At 48.6% G+C, this 19694-nt stretch overlaps 1 protein-coding gene across 16 annotated transcripts in view; it reads right to left on the reverse strand.

Annotated features, from left to right (window-relative positions):
• Positions 1-19694, reverse strand: part of MYCBP2 (MYC binding protein 2) — a 705517-nt gene that overhangs the window by 237263 nt on the left and 448560 nt on the right. For all 16 annotated transcript variants that reach the window (XM_063952980.1, XM_063952968.1, XM_063952974.1 and 13 more), the window contains one exon: positions 9491-9663. In XM_063952980.1, coding sequence (XP_063809050.1) covers positions 9491-9663 — 173 coding nt within the window. The remainder of the gene's footprint in view (positions 1-9490; positions 9664-19694) is intronic.

Raw genomic sequence — 19694 nt, forward strand, 5'->3', positions numbered from 1 at the left:
ACCGCTGTGACGCTGTCCGACTGTACCTGCATGGCCTGATCGTGGAGGAGAGAGGAGGGCTGTAGAAGGGCATTGTAAATCGCCCCGAGTTCCAGAACATTTAGAGAAGACTCCTGACTCGACCACCTCCCTTGGAACTGAGCCACTTTGGTCACAGCCTCCCAACCGCGGAGACTTGCATGCATTGTCAAGAGAGTCCAAGACTGAGTTCCGAAACTCCGACCCTCCACAAGGGGGTAAATTTACTAAGATGGGAGTTCTATTTAAGATGGGATGTTGCCTATAGCAACCAATCAGATTCCAGGTATTATCTTCTAGAAGGTGCTAGATAAATGAGAAGTAGAATTTGATTGGTTGCTATGGGCAACATCCCATCTTTAATAGAGCTCCCATCTTAGTAAATTTACCCCAAGGTGAGAGACTTGTAGCTACCACAACAGGGAGATCCTTGGTTTCGGCGATAAGGATATTCTCTGGTGCATGTGGATGTGAGACCCAGATCCAGCGGGAACAGGCGGCTGTGGAACCTGCGGTACTGGATTGCCTCATAGGAGGCCACCATCTTGCCTAGCAAGTGGATGCAAAGGTGCAACTAAATCTTGCGGGGCCTGAGCAGAGAATGGACCATAGCCTGGATCGTCAAGGCTGTAAATTTAGGATCTACCCATGGTCTGTAAGAAGACGCGTAGTTAAGTTGATGCTTTGCAACAGACACTCCCCGGACAACGCTTTTATGAGTAGATCGTCCAAGTAAGGGACTATGTTCATTCTTATCATGCGGAGTTGCAGCATCATTTCTGCCATAACTTTTGTGAATACCCTCTGTGCCGTGGAGAGGCCAAAGGGCAAGGCCTGGAACTTGCGGTCCTGTATTGCGAGTCTGAGATAAGCCTGATGAGGGGGCCATATCGGGGATGTGCAGGTGAACATCCTTGATATCCAGGGATACCAGGAATTTCCCTTCTTCTACGCCAGAAACCAATGCCTTTAGAGATTCCATGTTGAACTTGAACACACGTAGATACGGGATCAGAGATTTGAGGTTCAAGATTGGCCGTACTGAACCACCAAATTTCGGTACCACAAATAGGCTCAAATAAAATCCCTTGCTTCTGAACAGAGCAGGGACCGGAACAATCACTTGTGTGTGGAGAAGTTTTTGAATGACATCCTGCATGGTAACTCTTGCTACAGGTGAAGCTGGCAAGCCTGAAATGAAGAATCTGTGAGGTGCGAGATCTTGAAATTCCAACCGGTAGCCCTGGGATATGAGGTCCCTCACCCAAGGGTCCCGGCAGGACTCCACCCAAACCTGGGCAAAATACTGCAATCGAGCACCCACCTGAAAGTCCTCCTGCAGCTGGGGCCAACCGTCACGCGGAGGGCTTTGTGGAGGGAGATACGGAAGTCTGGTCCAATGATCCAGTGCCGCTGGTCTGTGAGATTTACCTCTATTTCCGTTATCTGCATTTGAGGCACACGAAAGGACTGTAGAGAGGGACCGGGGTAAGGACGTCTTGCCGAAGGCGCAGTAGACGGCAGATAGGTGGATTTACCTGCTGTTGCTTGAGAAATCCATTTGTTTAGTTTCTCCCCAAACAAGGCATCCCCCGTGAAGGGAAGAGATTCTCCACATCCGTTTTTGGAATCAGTATCCGCTGTCCATTGCCGTAGCCACAGAGCTCTGTGAGCTGAGCTCCTTGACTGCCTCACTCATGAAGTTAGCAGTATCCTGGATATGGTGGAGTAGAGTCAGGATCTCATCTTGAGGCATAGTGTCAAACCCCTCAATTATGTTACCAGACCATTTGACCATGGCCCTTGTGATCCAACCGCAAGCAATAGTGGGCCTTTGTGCGACTCCCACTGCAGTGTAAATGGATTTGGGTGTAGTCTCAATTTTACAGTCAGCAGGGTCTTGTAGGGAGATAGCACCAGGTACATGCAGCACAATCTTACATGACAGCCTAGACACTGAAGAATCCACAATCAGAATGTTCTCCCACACCTTCCTATCCTCAGGGGGAGAAAGGGAAGGAATTCAGCAACTGCTTAGGGGTTTGAAATTTCTTGTTAGGATTAACCCACGCCTCTTTAAAAAGTGTGTTTAATTCCTTGGAGACAGGAAAGGTGGTAGTAGATTTTGGTTTTGCATAAAAAAAAAGAAAATAAAAAGAAGAAAAAAAAAAACTCTTCCTCAGGTTCTGTCTCTTTATCCGGTATATTGAGGATCTCCCTAATAGAATATATTAGGGATTCCACACCCTGAGACAGAGTATTGTCACCTGTGTCTACGTCCACTTCAACCTCTTCCAAATCTGGCATGTCATTTTCAGAGTCAGATTGGAGTACATGTGGGAGAGTGCGTTTATGTGAGACCAGCAGGGGGGGCTGAGGAGCCGGTCTGTGGTCTGCAGTATGTACTAAAAAATCATACACAGATTTTTAAGCATTTGTCTTTCCTGTCTGGCAGTAGCCAATTCAGTGTTAATGTTAGATATCATTCCCTTAAATGATTCCAGCCATTCTGGCTACTGAGTACTACTTCCCTGAGAAGGAAGAGAGCACCGATTACATAACAGAGATCCCCCTGGAGAAGGGGAAACCTTTGTGTTGCAGGATGGACACAGCCTTTTTGCCAGACATACTGATATAGCAGAACACACACACAGTAGTAGTGAAATAACAAAGTGGTAGTGAAATAACACAGAACCCGACAGCCTGTACGGAGTGATATAGAGAAGGATGAGACCAGCACACAATGCCGCAACAGCTATAGCAGCGCTTTGCCGGACATAAACCAGAGCCTTAGCTTCGGAAACTAGTTTTCTGACAATATATATATATATATATATATATATATATATATATATGCTACCCCCCTTCTATAAATCCCCCTGGTACCAGTACAAGGTGACTTTGGAGGATCTCTGGAGGAGCAGCGCTAGCCTGGAGTCTCAAGCAGCAGAAAATGGCTCCTCTGAGCCATTTCTGAAATGGCGCCTCTGAAGCCCTGCCCCCGTAATGGCGTGCGGTCGCTGTGCATAATTAAACTGCCAGTTATCTCCAAAATGCAGAAAACGGGGTTAAAACCCCTTTCTGCACCAGCGCCATTGTGGGTAACCGCAGCGGGCACCGCAGCCCACAGCCAAGTGCCTGCAGCACCCTTATGCCGCCACTGTAACCGGGGACCCGCTGACCGGGTCCCCGGTTTCTGTACTCACCGCCCCAGCGTCTTCAGCTTCTGTTAGGGGTGGCGGCATGCTGTCGTCGTGCGCGCACACCCTGGGGGTAATGCGAAACAGCACCTCAGGAGCTGTGTCCTGTCAACGAGGATCTGGACCATTAAACCTATAAGAGGTTGGTTGGCTAATTGGTTCCCCCCCCCCTCCCCCTCCCCCCCACGACGCAGGCAGACTGGTGCCAGCCAGTGCTGCCTGAAAATAACAACCTAAAAACGAATTTTGAAGAAAACACTCTGGAGCTCAAGAGAATGCACCCGGGCTCCTTGGGCACGTTTTCCTAAACTGAATCTGCAGGAGGGGCATAGAGGGGAGGAGCCAGCACACATTGAAGACTTCTTAAAGTGCCAGGCTCCAATGGACCCAATCTATACCCTCCATGGTACTAATACCATCCCAGTATCCCCTAGGAGAGAAAATAAGAATTTACTTACCGATAATTCTATTTCTCATAGTCCGTAGTGGATGCTGGGGACTCCGACAGGACCATGGGGAATAGCGGCTCCGCAGGAGACAGGGCACAAAAAGTAAGCTTTTAGGATCACATGGTGTGTACTGGCTCCTCCCCCTATGACCCTCCTCCAAGCCTCAGTTAGGTACTGTGCCCGGACGAGCGTACACAATAAGGAAGGATCTTGAATCCCGGGTAAGACTCATACCAGCCACACCAATCACACCGTACAACTTGTGATTTGAACCCAGTTAACAGTATGATAACAACGAAGAAGCCTCTGAAAAGATGGCTCACAACAATAATAACCCGATTTTTGTAACAATAACTATGTACAAGTATTGCAGACAATCCGCACTTGGGAAGGGCGCCCAGCATCCACTACGGACTATGAGAAATAGAATTATCGGTAAGTAAATTCTTATTTTCTCTAACGTCCTAGTGGATGCTGGGGACTCCGTCAGGACCATGGGGATTACACCAAAGCTCCCAAACGGGCGGGAGAGTGCGGATGACTCTGCAGCACCGAATGAGAGAACTCCAGGTCCTCCTTAGCCAGAGTATCAAATTTGTAAAATTTTACAAACGTGTTCTCCCCTGACCACGTAGCTGCTCGGCAAAGTTGTAATGCCGAGACCCCTCGGGCAGCCGCCCAAGATGAGCCCACCTTCCTTGTGGAGTGGGCATTTACAGATTTAGGCTGTGGCAGGCCTGCCACAGAATGTGCAAGTTGGATTGTGCTACAGATCCAACGAGCAATCGTCTGCTTAGACGCAGGAGCACCCATCTTGTTGGGTGCATACAGGATAAACAGCGAGTCAGATTTTCTGACTCCAGCCGTCCTTGAAATATATATTTTCAATGCTCTGACAACGTCCAGCAACTTGGAGTCCTCCAAGTCGCTAGTAGCCGCAGGCACCACAATAGGCTGGTTCAAGTGAAAAGCCGAAACCACCTTAGGCAGAAACTGAGGACGCGTCCGCAGTTCTGCCCTGTCCGAATGGAAAATCAGATATGGGCTTTTGTACGATAAAGCCGCCAACTCTGATACTCTCCTGGCTGAAGCCAGGGCCAGTAGCATGGTTACTTTCCATGTAAGATACTTCAAATCTACCGATTTGAGCGGCTCAAACCAATGGGATTTGAGAAAATCCAAAACTACGTTGAGATCCCACGGTGCCACTGGAGGCACAATCGGGGGCTGTATATGTAGTACACCTTTGACAAAGGTTTGTACTTCAGGCACTGAAGCCAATTCTTTCTGGAAGAAAATAGATAAGGCCGAAATTTGAACCTTAATAGACCCCAATTTGAGGCCCATAGACAATCCTGCCTGCAGGAAATGTAGGAATCGACCCAACTGAAATTCCTCCGTTGGGGCCTTCTTGGCCTCACACCACGCAACATATTTTCTCCAAATGCGGTGATAATGTTGTGCGGTCACTTCCTTCCTGGCTTTAATCAAGGTAGGAATAACTTCCTCTGGAATGCCCTTTTCTTTTAGAATCCGGCGTTCAACCGCCATGACGTCAAACGCAGTCGCGGTAAGTCTTGGAACATACAAGGTCCCTGCTGAAGCAGATCCCTTCTTAACGGTAGAGGCCACGGCTCTTCCGTGAGCATCTCTTGAAGTTCCGGGTACCAAGTCCTTCTCGGCCAATCCGGAGCCACGAGTATTGTTCTTACTCCCCGTAGCCGTATAATTCTCAGTACCTTTGGTATGAGAGGCAGAGGAGGAAACACATACACGGACTGGTACACCCACGGTGTTACCAGAGCGTCCACAGCTATTGCCTGAGGGTCTCTTGACCTGGCGCAATATCTGTCCAGTTTCTTGTTGAGGCGGGACGCCATCATGTCCACCTTTGGTTTTTCCCAACGGTTCACAATCATGTGGAAGACTTCTGGATGAAGTCCCCACTCTCCCGGGTGGAGGTCGTGTCTGCTGAGGAAGTCTGCTTCCCAGTTGTCCACTCCCGGAATGAACACTGCTGACAGTGCTATGACATGATTTTCCGCCCAGCGAAGAATCCTTGCAGCTTCTGTCATTGCTCTTCTGCTTCTCGTGCCGCCATGTCTGTTTACGTGGGCGACTGCCGTGATGTTGTCCGACTGGATCAACACCGGCTGACCCTGAAGCAGCGGTTTTGCCAGGCTTAGAGCATTGTAAATCGCTCTTAGCTCCAGTATATTTATGTGAAGAGACGTCTCCAGGTTTGACCACACGCCCTGGAAGTTTCTTCCCTGTGTGACTGCTCCCCAGCCTCGTAGGCTGGCATCCGTAGTCACCAGGACCCAGTCCTGTATGCCGAATCTGCGGCCCTCTAACAGATGGGCACTCTGCAACCACCACAGAAGAGACACCCTTGTTCTTGGTGACAGTGTTATCCGCTGATGCATGTGCAGATGCGATCCGGACCATTTGTCCAGCAGATCCCACTGAAATATTCGTGCGTGGAATCTGCCGAATGGAATTGCTTCGTAAGAAGCCACCGTCTTTCCCAGGACTCTTGTGCATTGATGTACTGACACATTTCCTGGTTTTAGGAGGTTCCTGACAAGTTCGGATAACTCCCTTGCTTTCTCCTCCGGGAGAAACACCTTTTTCTGAACAGTGTCCAGAATCATTCCCAGGAACAGCAGACGTGTCGTCGGGGTCAATTGAGATTTTGGAAGATTCAGAATCCACCCGTGTTGTTGAAGCACTACTTGGGTTAGTGTTACTCCGACTTCCAGCTGTTCTCTGGACCTTGCCCTTATCAGGAGATCGTCCAAGTAAGGGATAATTAATACGCCTTTTCTTCGTAGAAGAACCATCATTTCGGCCATTACCTTGGTAAAGACCCGAGGTGCCGTGGACAAACCAAACGGCAGCGTTTGAAACTGATAATGACAGTTTTGTATCACGAACCTGAGATACCCTTGGTGTGAAGGGTAAATTGGGACATGCAGATAAGCATCTTTTATGTCCAGGGACACCATGAAGTCCCCTTCTTCCAGATTCGCTATCACTGCTCTGAGTGACTCCATCTTGAACTTGAATTTCTGTATGTACAGGTTCAAGGATTTCAGATTTAGAATAGGTCTTACCGAACCGTCCGGCTTCGGTACCACAAATAGTGTGGAATAATACCCCTTTCCCTGTTGTAGGAGGGGTACCTTGACTATCACCTGCTGAGAATACAGCTTGTGAATGGCTTCCAATACCGTCGCCCTTTCTGAGGGAGACGTTGGTAAAGCAGACTTTAGGAACCGGCGAGGGGGAGACTTTTCGAATTCCAACTTGTAACCCTGAGATACTACCTGCAGGATCCAAGGGTCCACCTGTGAGCGCGCCCACTGTGTGCTGAAAATCTTTAGTCGACCCCCCACCGCCCGAGTCCGCTTGCACAGCCCCAGCGTCATGCTGAGGGCTTTGTAGAAGCCGGGGAGGGCTTCTGTTCGTGGGAAGTAGTTGCTTGCTGCACCCTCTTACCCCTTCCTTTGCCTCTGGGCAAATATGACTGTCCTTTTGCCCGCTTGTTCTTATAGGAACGAAAGGACTGCGGCTGAAAAGACGGTGTCTTTTTCTGTTGGGAGGTGACCTGAGGTAAAAAAGTGGATTTTCCGGCTGTTGCCGTGGCCACCAGATCCGATAGACCGACCCCAAATAATTCCTCTCCTTTATACGGCAATACTTCCATATGCCGTTTGGAATCCGCATCACCTGACCACTGTCGCGTCCATAAACTTCCTCTGGCAGATATGGACATCGCACTAGAGTGCAAATATCCCTCTGAGCATCTCGCATATAAAGAAAAGCATCCTTTAATTGCTCTATAGTCAATAAAATACTGTCCCTATCCAGGGTATCAATATTTTCAGTCAGGGAATCCGACCACACCACCCCAGCACTGCACATCCAGGCTGAGGCTATTGCTGGTCGCAGTATAACACCAGTATGTGTGTATATACTCTTCAGGGTAGTTTCCAGCCTCCTATCAGCTGGATCCTTGAGGGCGGCCGTATCAGGAGACTGTAACGCCACTTGTTTTGATAAGCGTGTGAGCGCCTTATCCACCCTAGGGGGTGTTTCCCAGCGCGCCCTAACCTCTGGTGGGAAAGGGTATAATGCCAATAACTTCTTTGAAATTAGCAGTTTTCTATCGGGGTTAACCCACGCTTCATCACACACGTCATTCAATTCCTCTGATTCTGGAAAAGCTACAGGTAGTTTTTTCACACCCCACATAATACCCCCCTTTGAGGTACCTGCAGTATCAGAGATATGCAAAGCCTCCTTCATTGCCGTGATCATATAACGTGTGGCCCTATTGGAAAATACGTTTCTTTCTTCACCGTCGACACTAGATTCATCTGTGTCGGTACCTGTGTCGACTGACTGAGGTAAGGGACGTTTTACAGCCCCTGACGGTGCCTGAGACGCCTGGACAGGTACTAACTGGTTTTCCGGCCGTCTCATGTCGTCAACTGACTTTTGCAGCGTGCTAACATTATCACGTAATTCCATAATTAAAGCCATCCATTCCGGTGTCGACTCCCTAGGGGGTGACATCACCATTACTGGCAATTGCTCCGCCTCCACACCAACATCGTCCTCATACATGTCGACACACACGTACCGACACACAGCAGACACACAGGGAATGCTCTTATCGAAGACAGGACCCCACTAGCCCTTTGGGGAGACAGAGGGAGAGTTTGCCAGCACACACCAAAGCGCTATAAAAATGTATATAAACAACCCTAAAAGGTGTTGTTTCTGTTATATGCGCTTAATATATAAAAATATCGCCAAAATATGCCCCCCTTCTCTGTTTTACCCTGTTTCTGTAGTGCAGTGCAGGGGAGAGTCCTGGGAGCCTTCCTCACAGCGGAGCTGAGCAGGAAAATGGCGCTGTGTGCTGAGGAGAATAGGCCCCGCCCCCTAAAACGGCGGGCTCTTCTCCCGGAGTTTGCGATATATGGCAGGGGTTAAATACATCCATATAGCCTCAAGGGCTATATGTGATGTATTTTAGCCATAGAAAAAGGTATTATACATTGCTGCCCAGGGCGCCCCCCCCAGCGCCCTGCACCCTCAGTGACCGCTGGTGTGAAGTGTGCCGACAACAATGGCGCACAGCTGCAGTGCTGTGCGCTACCTTATGTAGACTGAAAGTCTTCTGCCGCCTGTTTCCGGACCTCTGGACCTCTTCAACTTCGGCATCTGCAAGGGGGGTCGGCGGCACGGCTCCGGGACCGGACTCCATGGCTGGGCCTGTGTTCGATCCCTCTGGAGCTAATGGTGTCCAGTAGCCTAAGAAGCAAATCCATCCTGCACGCAGGTGAGTTCACTTCTCTCCCCTAAGTCCCTCGTAGCAGTGAGCCTGTTGCCAGCAGGACTCACTGAAAATAAGAAACCTAAAAAACTTTTTCTAAGCAGCTCTTTATGAGAGCCACCTAGATTTCACCCTGCTCGGACGGGCACAAAAACCTAACTGAGGCTTGGAGGAGGGTCATAGGGGGAGGAGCCAGTACACACCATGTGATCCTAAAAGCTTACTTTTTGTGCCCTGTCTCCTGCGGAGCCGCTATTCCCCATGGTCCTGACGGAGTCCCCAGCATCCACTAGGACGTTAGAGAAATAACTATTACTTAGAACACTAGTGGTCTTTGTAATGGTCCCTGATGTCACCGGTAGAGTGAAGTACCGGTTTATGGAGCAATGTAAAGTATAAAACATACATAAAAAGCAGAATTAGTGTACACAATTTGTTTGAATGCAAGTGAAATTTGTTAAAAAGTGAAGATATACCTTGCCAGTCTTCCACCGCTGGACCCGGGCATGCAAGTGATGAAGTCTTCCAAAAAGGACTGCTCATTACTTTGTATTTGCAGTGGGAGATTTCCCTCTAAAGCCTCCAGAATAGTTGGAGAATGTGATAGAGCAAGTCCTTTCCCTAATATTCCTGAATGGGTTTTGCACACCTAAAAAATAGAACACACAAAAAATAAGATTTTACTTACCAGTAAATCTATTTCTCGTAGTCCGTAGTGGATGCTGGGGACTCCGTAAGGACCATGGGGAATAGACGGGCTCCGCAGGAGACAGGGCACTTTAAGAAAGAATTTGGATACTGGTGTGCTCTGGCTCCTCCCTCTATGTCCCTCCTCCAGACCTCAGTTAGAGAAACTGTGCCCGGAAGAGCTGACAGTACAAGGAAAGGATTTTGGAATCCAGGGCAAGACTCATACCAGACACACCAATCACACCGTATAACTTGTGATAAACTTACCCAGTTAACAGTATGAACAACAACAGAGCATCAGAACAACCCTGATGCACTATAACATAACCCTTATGCAAGCAATAACTATATACAAGTATTGCAGAAGAAGTCCGCACTTGGGATGAGCGCCCAGCATCCACTACGGACTACGAGAAATAGATTTACCGGTAAGTAAAATCTTATTTTCTCTAACGTCCTAGTGGATGCTGGGGACTCCGTAAGGACCATGGGGATTATACCAAAACTCCCAAACGGGCGGGAGAGTGCGGATGACTCTGCAGCACCGAATGAGCAAACACAAGGTCCTCCTCAGCCAGGGTATCAAACTTGTAGAACTTTCCAAAAGTGTTTGAACCTGACCAAGTAGCTGCTCGGCAAAGCTGTAATGCCGAGACCCCTCGGGCAGCTGCCCAAGAAGAGCCCACCTTCCTCGTGGAGTGGGCTTTAACTGATTTTGGCAGCGGCAATCCAGCCGCAGAATGAGCCTGCTGAATCGTGTTATAGATCCAGCGAGCAATAGTCTGCTTTGAAGCAGGAGCACCCAGCTTGTTGGATGCATACAGTATAAACTAGAGATGAGCGGGTTCGGTTTCTCTGAATCCGAACCCGCCAGAACTTCATGTTTTTTTTCACGGGTCCGAGCGACTCGGATCTTCCCGCCTTGCTCGGTTAACCCGAGCGCGCCCGAACGTCATCATGACGCTGTCGGATTCTCGCGAGGCTCGGATTCTATCGCGAGACTCGGATTCTATATAAGGAGCCGCGCGTCGCCGCCATTTTCACACGTGCATTGAGATTGATAGGGAGAGGACGTGGCTGGCGTCCTCTCCGTTTAGAATTAGAATAGATTAGAGAGACACTTGATTTACTAATTTTGGGGAGCATTAGGAGTACTCAGTAGTGTACAGTGCAGAGTTTTGCTGATAGTGACCAGTGACCACCACTTTTATTTATAATCCGTTCTCTGCCTGAAAAAAGCGATACACAGCACACAGTGACTCAGTCACATACCATATCTGTGTGCACTGCTCAGGCTCAGGCCAGTGTGCTGCATCATCTATATATATTATATATCTGTCTGACTGCTCAGCTCACACAGCTTATAATTGTGGGGGAGACTGGGGAGCACTACTGCAGTGCCAGTTATAGGTTATAGCAGGAGCCAGGAGTACATAATATTATATTAAAATTAAACAGTGCACACTTTTGCTGCAGGAGTGCCACTGCCAGTGTGACTAGTGACCTGACCACCAGTATATAATATTAGTAGTATACTATCTCTTTATCAACCAGTCTATATTAGCAGCAGACACAGTACAGTGCGGTAGTTCACGGCTGTGGCTACCTCTGTGTCGGCACTCGGCAGCCCGTCCATAATTGTATATACCAGTGACCTAACCGTGTTTTTTTTTTCTTTCTTTATACATACATACTAGTTACGAGTATACTATCTCTTTATCAACCAGTCTATATATTAGCAGCAGACACAGTACAGTGCGGTAGTTCACGGCTGTGGCTACCTCTGTGTCGGCACTCGGCAGCCCGTCCATAATTGTATATACCACCTAACCGTGGTTTTTTTTTCTTTCTTTATACATACATACTAGTTACGAGTATACTATCTCTTTATCAACCAGTCTATATATTAGCAGCAGACACAGTACAGTGCGGTAGTTCACGGCTGTGGCTACCTCTGTGTCGGCACTCGGCAGCCCGTCCATAATTGTATATACCACCTAACCGTGGTTTTTTTTTTCTTTCTTTATACATACATACTAGTTACGAGTATACTATCTCTTTATCAACCAGTCTATATATTAGCAGCAGACACAGTACAGTGCGGTAGTTCACGGCTGTGGCTACCTCTGTGTCGGCACTCGGCAGCCCGTCCATAATTGTATATACCACCTAACCGTGGTTTTTTTTTCTTTCTTTATACATACATACTAGTTACGAGTATACTATCTCTTTATCAACCAGTCTATATATTAGCAGCAGACACAGTACAGTGCGGTAGTTCACGGCTGTGGCTACCTCTGTGTCGGCACTCGGCAGCCCGTCCATAATTGTATATACCACCTAACCGTGGTTTTTTTTCTTTCTTTATACATACATACTAGTTACGAGTATACTATCTCTTTATCAACCAGTCTATATATTAGCAGCAGACACAGTACAGTGCGGTAGTTCACGGCTGTGGCTACCTCTGTGTCGGCACTCGGCAGCCCGTCCATAATTGTATACTAGTATCCAATCCATCCATCTCCATTGTTTACCTGAGGTGCCTTTTAGTTGTGCCTATTAAAATATGGAGAACAAAAATGTTGAGGTTCCAAAATTAGGGAAAGATCAAGATCCACTTCCACCTCGTGCTGAAGCTGCTGCCACTAGTCATGGCCGAGACGATGAAATGCCAGCAACGTCGTCTGCCAAGGCCGATGCCCAATGTCATAGTACAGAGCATGTCAAATCCAAAACACCAAATATCAGTAAAAAGCCTCTTTTTTTCTTTGCGTCATGTGCTGTTTGGGGAGGGTTTTTTGGAAGGGACATCCTGCGTGACACTGCAGTGCCACTCCTAGATGGGCCCGGTGTTTGTGTCGGCCACTAGGGTCGCTAATCTTACTCACACAGCTACCTCATTGCGCCTCTTTTTTTCTTTGCGTCATGTGCTGTTTGGGGAGGGTTTTTTGGAAGGGCCATCCTGCGTGACACTGCAGTGCCACTCCTAGATGGGCCCGGTGTTTGTGTCGGCCACTAGGGTCGCTAATCTTACTCACACAGCTACCTCATTGCGCCTCTTTTTTTCTTTGCGTCATGTGCTGTTTGGGGAGGGTTTTTTGGAAGGGACATCCTGCGTGACACTGCAGTGCCACTCCTAGATGGGCCCGGTGTTTGTGTCGGCCACTAGGGTCGCTAATCTTACTCACACAGTCAGCTACCTCATTGCGCCTCTTTTTTTCTTTGCGTCATGTGCTGTTTGGGGAGGGTTTTTTGGAAGGGCCATCCTGCGTGACACTGCAGTGCCACTCCTAGATGGGCCCGGTGTTTGTGTCGGCCACTAGGGTCGCTAATCTTACTCACACAGCTACCTCATTGCGCCTCTTTTTTTCTTTGCGTCATGTGCTGTTTGGGGAGGGTTTTTTGGAAGGGCCATCCTGCGTGACACTGCAGTGCCACTCCTAGATGGGCCCGGTGTTTGTGTCGGCCACTAGGGTCGCTAATCTTACTCACACAGCTACCTCATTGCGCCTCTTTTTTTCTTTGCGTCATGTGCTGTTTGGGGAGGGTTTTTTGGAAGGGCCATCCTGCGTGACACTGCAGTGCCACTCCTAGATGGGCCCGGTGTTTGTGTCGGCCACTAGGGTCGCTAATCTTACTCACACAGCTACCTCATTGCGCCTCTTTTTTTCTTTGCGTCATGTGCTGTTTGGGGAGGGTTTTTTGGAAGGGACATCCTGCGTGACACTGCAGTGCCACTCCTAGATGGGCCCGGTGTTTGTGTCGGCCACTAGGGTCGCTTATCTTACTCACACAGCGACCTCGGTGCAAATATTAGGACTAAAAATAATATTGTGAGGTGTGAGGTATTCAGAATAGACTGAAAATGAGTGTAAATTATGGTTTTTGAGGTTAATAATACTTTGGGATCAAAATGACCCCCAAATTCTATGATTTAAGCTGTTTTTTAGTGTTTTTGGAAAAAAACACCCGAATCCAAAACACACCCGAATCCGACAAAAAAAATTCGGTGAGGTTTTGCCAAAACGCGTTCGAACCCAAAACACGGCCGCGGAACCGAACCCAAAACCAAAACACAAAACCCGAAAAATTTCAGGCGCTCATCTCTAGTATAAACAGCGACTCAGTTTTCCTGACTCTAGCCGTTCTGGCTACATAAACCTTCAAAGCCCTGACCACATCTAGTAACTCGGAATCCTCCAAGTCACGAGTAGCCACAGGCACCACAATAGGTTGGTTCATATGAAACGATGACACCACCTTAGGCAGAAATTGTGGACGGGTCCTCAATTCTGCTCTGTCCATATGGAAAACCAGATAGGGGCTTTTATGTGATAAAGCCGCTAATTCTGACACACACCTAGCCGAAGCCAAGGCTAATAGCATGACCACCTTCCACGTGAGATATTTTAACTCCACGGTTTTAAGTGGTTCAAACTAGTGTGACTTCAGGAAACTCAACACCACGTTCAGATCCCAAGGTGCCACTGGAGGCACAAAAGGGGGCTGAATATGCAGCACTCCCTTTACAAACGTCTGCACTTCAGGCAGAGAAGCCAGTTCTTTTTGAAAGAAAATAGACAGGGCCGAAATCTGGACCTTAATGGAACCCAATTTTAGGCCCAAAGTCACTCCCGCCTGTAGGAAGTGAAGGAAACGGCCCAGCTGGAATTCCTCCGTGGGGGCACTCCTGGCCTCACACCAAGCAACATATTTTCGCCATATACGGTGATAATGTTTAGCCGTCACGTCCTTCCTAGCCTTTATCAGCGTAGGAATAACTTCATCCGGAATGCCTTTTTCTGCTAGGATCCGGCGTTCAACCGCCATGCCGTCAAACGCAGCCGCGGTAAGTCTTGGAACAGACAGGGCCCCTGTTGCAACAAGTCCTGTCTTAGAGGCAGAGGCCATGGGTCCTCTGTGAGCATTTCTTGCAGATCTGGATACCAAGTCCTTCTTGGCCAATCCGGAACAATGAGTATTGTTCTCACTCCTCTTTTTCTTATGATTCTCAGCACCTTGGGTATGAGAGGAAGAAGAGGAAATACATAAACCGACTGGAACACCCACGGTGTCACTAGTGCTTCTACAGCTATCGCCTGAGGGTCTCTTGACCTGGCGCAATACCTCTGTAGCTTTTTGTTGAGGCGGGATGCAATCATGTCCACCTGTGGCAGTTCCCACCGACTTGCAATCTGCGTGAAGACTTCTTGATGAAGTCCCCAATCTCCCGGGTGGAGGTCGTGCCTGCTGAGGAAGTCTGCTTCCCAGTTGTCCACTCCCGGAATGAACACTGCTGACAGTGCGCTTACGTGATTCTCCGCCCAGCGAAGAATTCTGGTGGCTTCCGCCATCACCACCCTGCTCCTTGTGCGCCTTGGCGGTTTACATGAGCCACTGCGGTGATGTTGTCTGACTGAATCAGAATTGATTGGTCGCGAAGCAGGGTCTCCGCTTGACGTAGGGCGTTGTATACGGCCCTTAGTTCCAGGATATTGACGTGAAGGCAAGTCTCCTGACTTGACCACAGACCTTGGAAATTTCTTCCCTGTGTGACTGACCCCCACCCTCGGAGGCTTGCATCCGTGGTCACCAAGACCCAGTCCTGAATGCCAAATCTGCGGCCCTCGAGAAGGTGAGCACTCTGCAGCCACCACAGGAGAGACACCCTTGCCCTGGGGGATAGGGTGATCCGGCCCACTTGTCCAACAGATCCCATTGAAAGGTCCTCGCATGGAACCAGCCGAAGGGAATGGCCTCGTATGATGCCACCATCTTTCCCAGGACTCGCGTGCAGTGATGCACCGACACCTGTTTTGGTTTTAATAGGTCTCTGACCAGTGTCATGAGCTCCTGAGCCTTCTCCATCGGGAGATAAACCCTCTTCTGGTCTGTGTCCAGAATCATGTCCAGGAAGGGCAGACGAGTCGTAGGGATCAACTGCGACTTCGGAATGTTTAGAATCCAGCCGTGCTGTTGTAACACTTCCCGAGAGCGTGCTACGCTGATCAGCAACTGCTCTCTGGACCTCGTCTTTATGAGGAGATCGTCCAAGTACGGGATAATTGTGACCCCCTGCTTTCGCAGGAGCACCATCATTTCCGCCATTACCTTGGTAAATATTCTCGGTGCCGTGGAGAGACAGAACAGCAACGTCTGGAATTGGTAATGACAATCCTGTACCACAAATCTGAGGTACACCTGATGAGGTGGATAAATGGGGACATGAAGGTATGCATCCTTTATGTCCAGAGACACCATAAAATCCCCCCCTTCCAGGCTTGCGATGACCGCTCTGAGCGATTCCATCTTGAACTTGAACCTTTTCAGGTATATGTTCAGGGATTTTAAATTCAATATGGGTCTGACCGAACCGTCCGGTTTCGGTACCACAAACATGGTTGAATAATAACCCTTTCCTTGTTGAAGGAGGGGAACCTTGACCACCACCTGCTGAAGATACAATTTGTGAATTGCAGCCAACACTATTTCCCTCTCTAAGGGGGAAGCTGGCAGGGCCGATTTGAGGTATCGGTGAGGGGGCATCTCCTCGAATTCCAGCTTGTATCCCTGAGACACAATCTGTGGAGCCCCAGCGTCATGCGGTGGATTTATTGGAAGCTGGGGAGGACTTCTGTTCCTGGGAACTAGCTGTGTTGTGCAGCTTCTTTCCTCTGCCCCTGCCAAGAAAGGACGCACCTCGGACTTTCTTGCCTTTTTGTGAACGAAAGGACTGCATTTGGTAATACGGTGCTTTCTTAGGTTGTGAGGGAACATATGGCAAAAAATGTGACTTTCCAGCAGTAGCTGTGGAGACCAGGTCCGAGAGACCCTCCCCAAACAATTCCTCACCAATGTAAGGTAAAACCTCCATGTGCCTTTTTGAGTCAGCATCGCCTGTCCATTGCCGAGTCCACAGGACCCTTCTGGCAGAAATCGACATTGCATTTATTCTAGAGCCCAGTAGGCTAATGTCTCTTTGAGCATCTCTCATATACAGGACAGCGTCTTTTATATGCCCCAGGGTCTTTAATATAGTACCCTTGTCCAAGGTATCCAGATCCTCAGATAAGGTATCCGTCCATGCTGCTACAGCACTACACACCCAGGACGACGCAATTGCCGGCCTTAGTAAGGTACCTGAATGTGTATAAATGGACTTCAGGGTACCCTCTTGCTTTCTATACGCAGCATCTTTTAGGGTGGCCGTATCCTGTGACGGCAGGGCTACCCTCTTGGATAAGAGTGTTAGAGCTTTGTCCACCCTAGGGGAGGATTCCCAGCGTAGCCTGTCCGTTGGCGGGAAAGGATACGCCATAAGCATCCGTTTGGAAATCTGCAGTTTTTTATCTGGAGATTCCCAAGCTATTTCACATAACTCATTTAGCTCATGTGAAGGGGGAAAGGTCACCACCTGCCTTTTTTCCCCATACATATGAACCCTCTTGTCAGGGACTGGGGTTTCCTCTGTGATGTGCAACACCTCCTTCATTGCTATAATCATATAACGTATAGCTTTAGCCAATTTAGGCTGTAACTTTGCATCATCATAGTCGACACTGGAGTCAGAATCCGTGTCGGTATCTGTGTCAACAATTTGGGATAGTGGGCGCTTCTGAGACCCTGATGGCCTCTGCGACATAGGATCAGGCATGGGCTGAGACCCCGACTGTCCTAAGGTTTCAGCTTTATCCAACCTTTTATGCAAGGAATTAACATTATCATTTAAAACCTTCCACATATCCATCCAATCAGGTGTCGGTGCCGTCGGCGGAGACACCTCATTCATTTGCTCTCGCTCTGCTTCCACATAGCCTTCCTCGTCAAACATGTCGACACAAGCGTACCGACACACCACACACACAGGGGATGCTCTTTTTGAAGACAGTTCCCCCACAAGGCCCTTTGGAGAGACAGAGAGAGAGTATGCCAGCACACACCCCAGCGCTATATGTCCCAGGAATCACACAGTAACTTAGTGTTAACCCAGTAGCTGCTGTATATAATGTTTTTGCGCCTATTTATGTGCCCCCCCCCCCTCTCTTTTTACCCTCTTCTACCGTGAATCTGCAGGGGAGAGCCTGGGGAGCTTCCTCTCAGCGGAGCTGTGGAGAGAAAATGGCGCTGGTGAGTGCTGAGGAAGAAGCCCCGCCCCCTCAGCGGCGGGCTTCTGTCCCGCGTTTGTGTAAAATTATGGCGGGGGCTCATGCATATACACAGTGCCCAACTGTATATATGCCCAACTTTTGTCAAGAGGTCCTAATTGCTGCCCAGGGCGCCCCCCCCTGCGCCCTGCACCCTACAGTGACCGGAGTATGTGGGTTTAGTATGGGAGCAATGGCGCACAGCTGCAGTGCTGTGCGCTACCTCAGTTTGAAGACTGGAGTCTTCTGCCGCCGATTTTGAAGTCTTTTTGCTTCTTTCACCCGGCTTCTGTCTTCCGGCTCTGCGAGGGGGGCGGCGGCGCGGCTCCGGGATCGGACGACAAAGGGTGAGATCCTGTGTACGATCCCTCTGGAGCTAATGGTGTCCAGTAGCCTAAGAAGCAGGACCTATCTTCAGAGAGTAGAGCTGCTTCTCTCCCCTCAGTCCCACGCTGCAGGGAGTCTGTTGCCAGCAGATCTCCCTGAAAATAAAAAAAACAAACAAAATACTTTCTTATAGCAAGCTCAGGAAAGCTCACTAAACAGCACCCAGCTCGTCCGGGCACAGATTCAAACTGAGGTCTGGAGGAGGGACATAGAGGGAGGAGCCAGAGCACACCAGTATCCAAATTCTTTCTTAAAGTGCCCTGTCTCCTGCGGAGTCCGTCTATTCCCCATGGTCCTTACGGAGTCCCCAGCATCCACTAGGACGTTAGAGAAATTAACACTGACTTCTGCAAATATTTGAAACTCAGATTAAAGGAAAAATATATTGTTTATATAAATGGTCAGAAATAAAATGAATAACTTATTTTTATGCATATTCAGATTTTTTTTTTTTTTCTCAGCGATTGCATGGAAGATAGTGTGAAAAAGGAAAGACTGAATACCTCCGGAGCTGGAAAAAAGTCCACAAGAATAGTTTAAACTATTTTGGCGAGAATTTTTCAACTCTTGCCTAATCTGGGCTGACAGTCCACTTCCTCAGGCAGTGGATGGACATTGTCTACATTTAAATAGCTCACTCAATAGTGAGCTAAGTAAAGGGCCCCTACACTGGCCGATTTTTTGAAAGATATGAACGATCTCGTTCATAAATGAACGAGAACTCGTTCATATCTTTCAGTGTGGAGACTCCTGCGATGAACGATGCGCGGCCCCGCGCTCGTTCATCGCTGGTCTCCCGTCGGCTGTGCATGCAGGCTAATATGGACGATCTCGTCCATATTTGCCTGCACTTCAATGCAGCCGCGTGACGGGGGAGTGAAGAAACTTCACTCCCCCCTTTACTGCCCCCGCGCCGTCGGGTCGCTCGTCGGCCGTATCCGCCGTCGGGCAGCTCGGCGGCGGGTCGGCCAGTGAGTAGGGCCCTTAAGGTGATTATCTTTGAACTGAAATCCACACAAGTGATGGTCTATTATATACATTAACAAGCCCATATTAGTCAGGGGCTTGAAGATTCTTACCTTAAAATTGTTTCAACTACAGTAACCTTGAGAATCTATTTCTACATTATTATATCACTAATAATATCGCACAGTGACGTCATGCTGCGACCGGAGCATGCATCTTTGGATGAGGAGTCCAAATTAAGCAGCATGCACGCCGAGACCGAGGGTCATTAATGACATGCGGGGCCACACATCACTCGTAGTCCGCGGCATACACACTGGGCGATATAGTAAACTATATCGCTCAGGAGGGGGAAAAAGAGCGATATAGTTCACTATATCGCTAAGTATGTATGCACCTTACATAGATAAAAAAATTGTTTAATAAAGGGGGAAAAAAAGTTTCCTGAAATAAAGAATGTCCAAGATAGCCTCTACTAAGTTTTCCCTTT

Source organism: Pseudophryne corroboree, chromosome 2 (genome assembly GCF_028390025.1).
Source record: "Pseudophryne corroboree isolate aPseCor3 chromosome 2, aPseCor3.hap2, whole genome shotgun sequence".
Lineage (NCBI taxonomy): Eukaryota > Metazoa > Chordata > Amphibia > Anura > Myobatrachidae > Pseudophryne > Pseudophryne corroboree.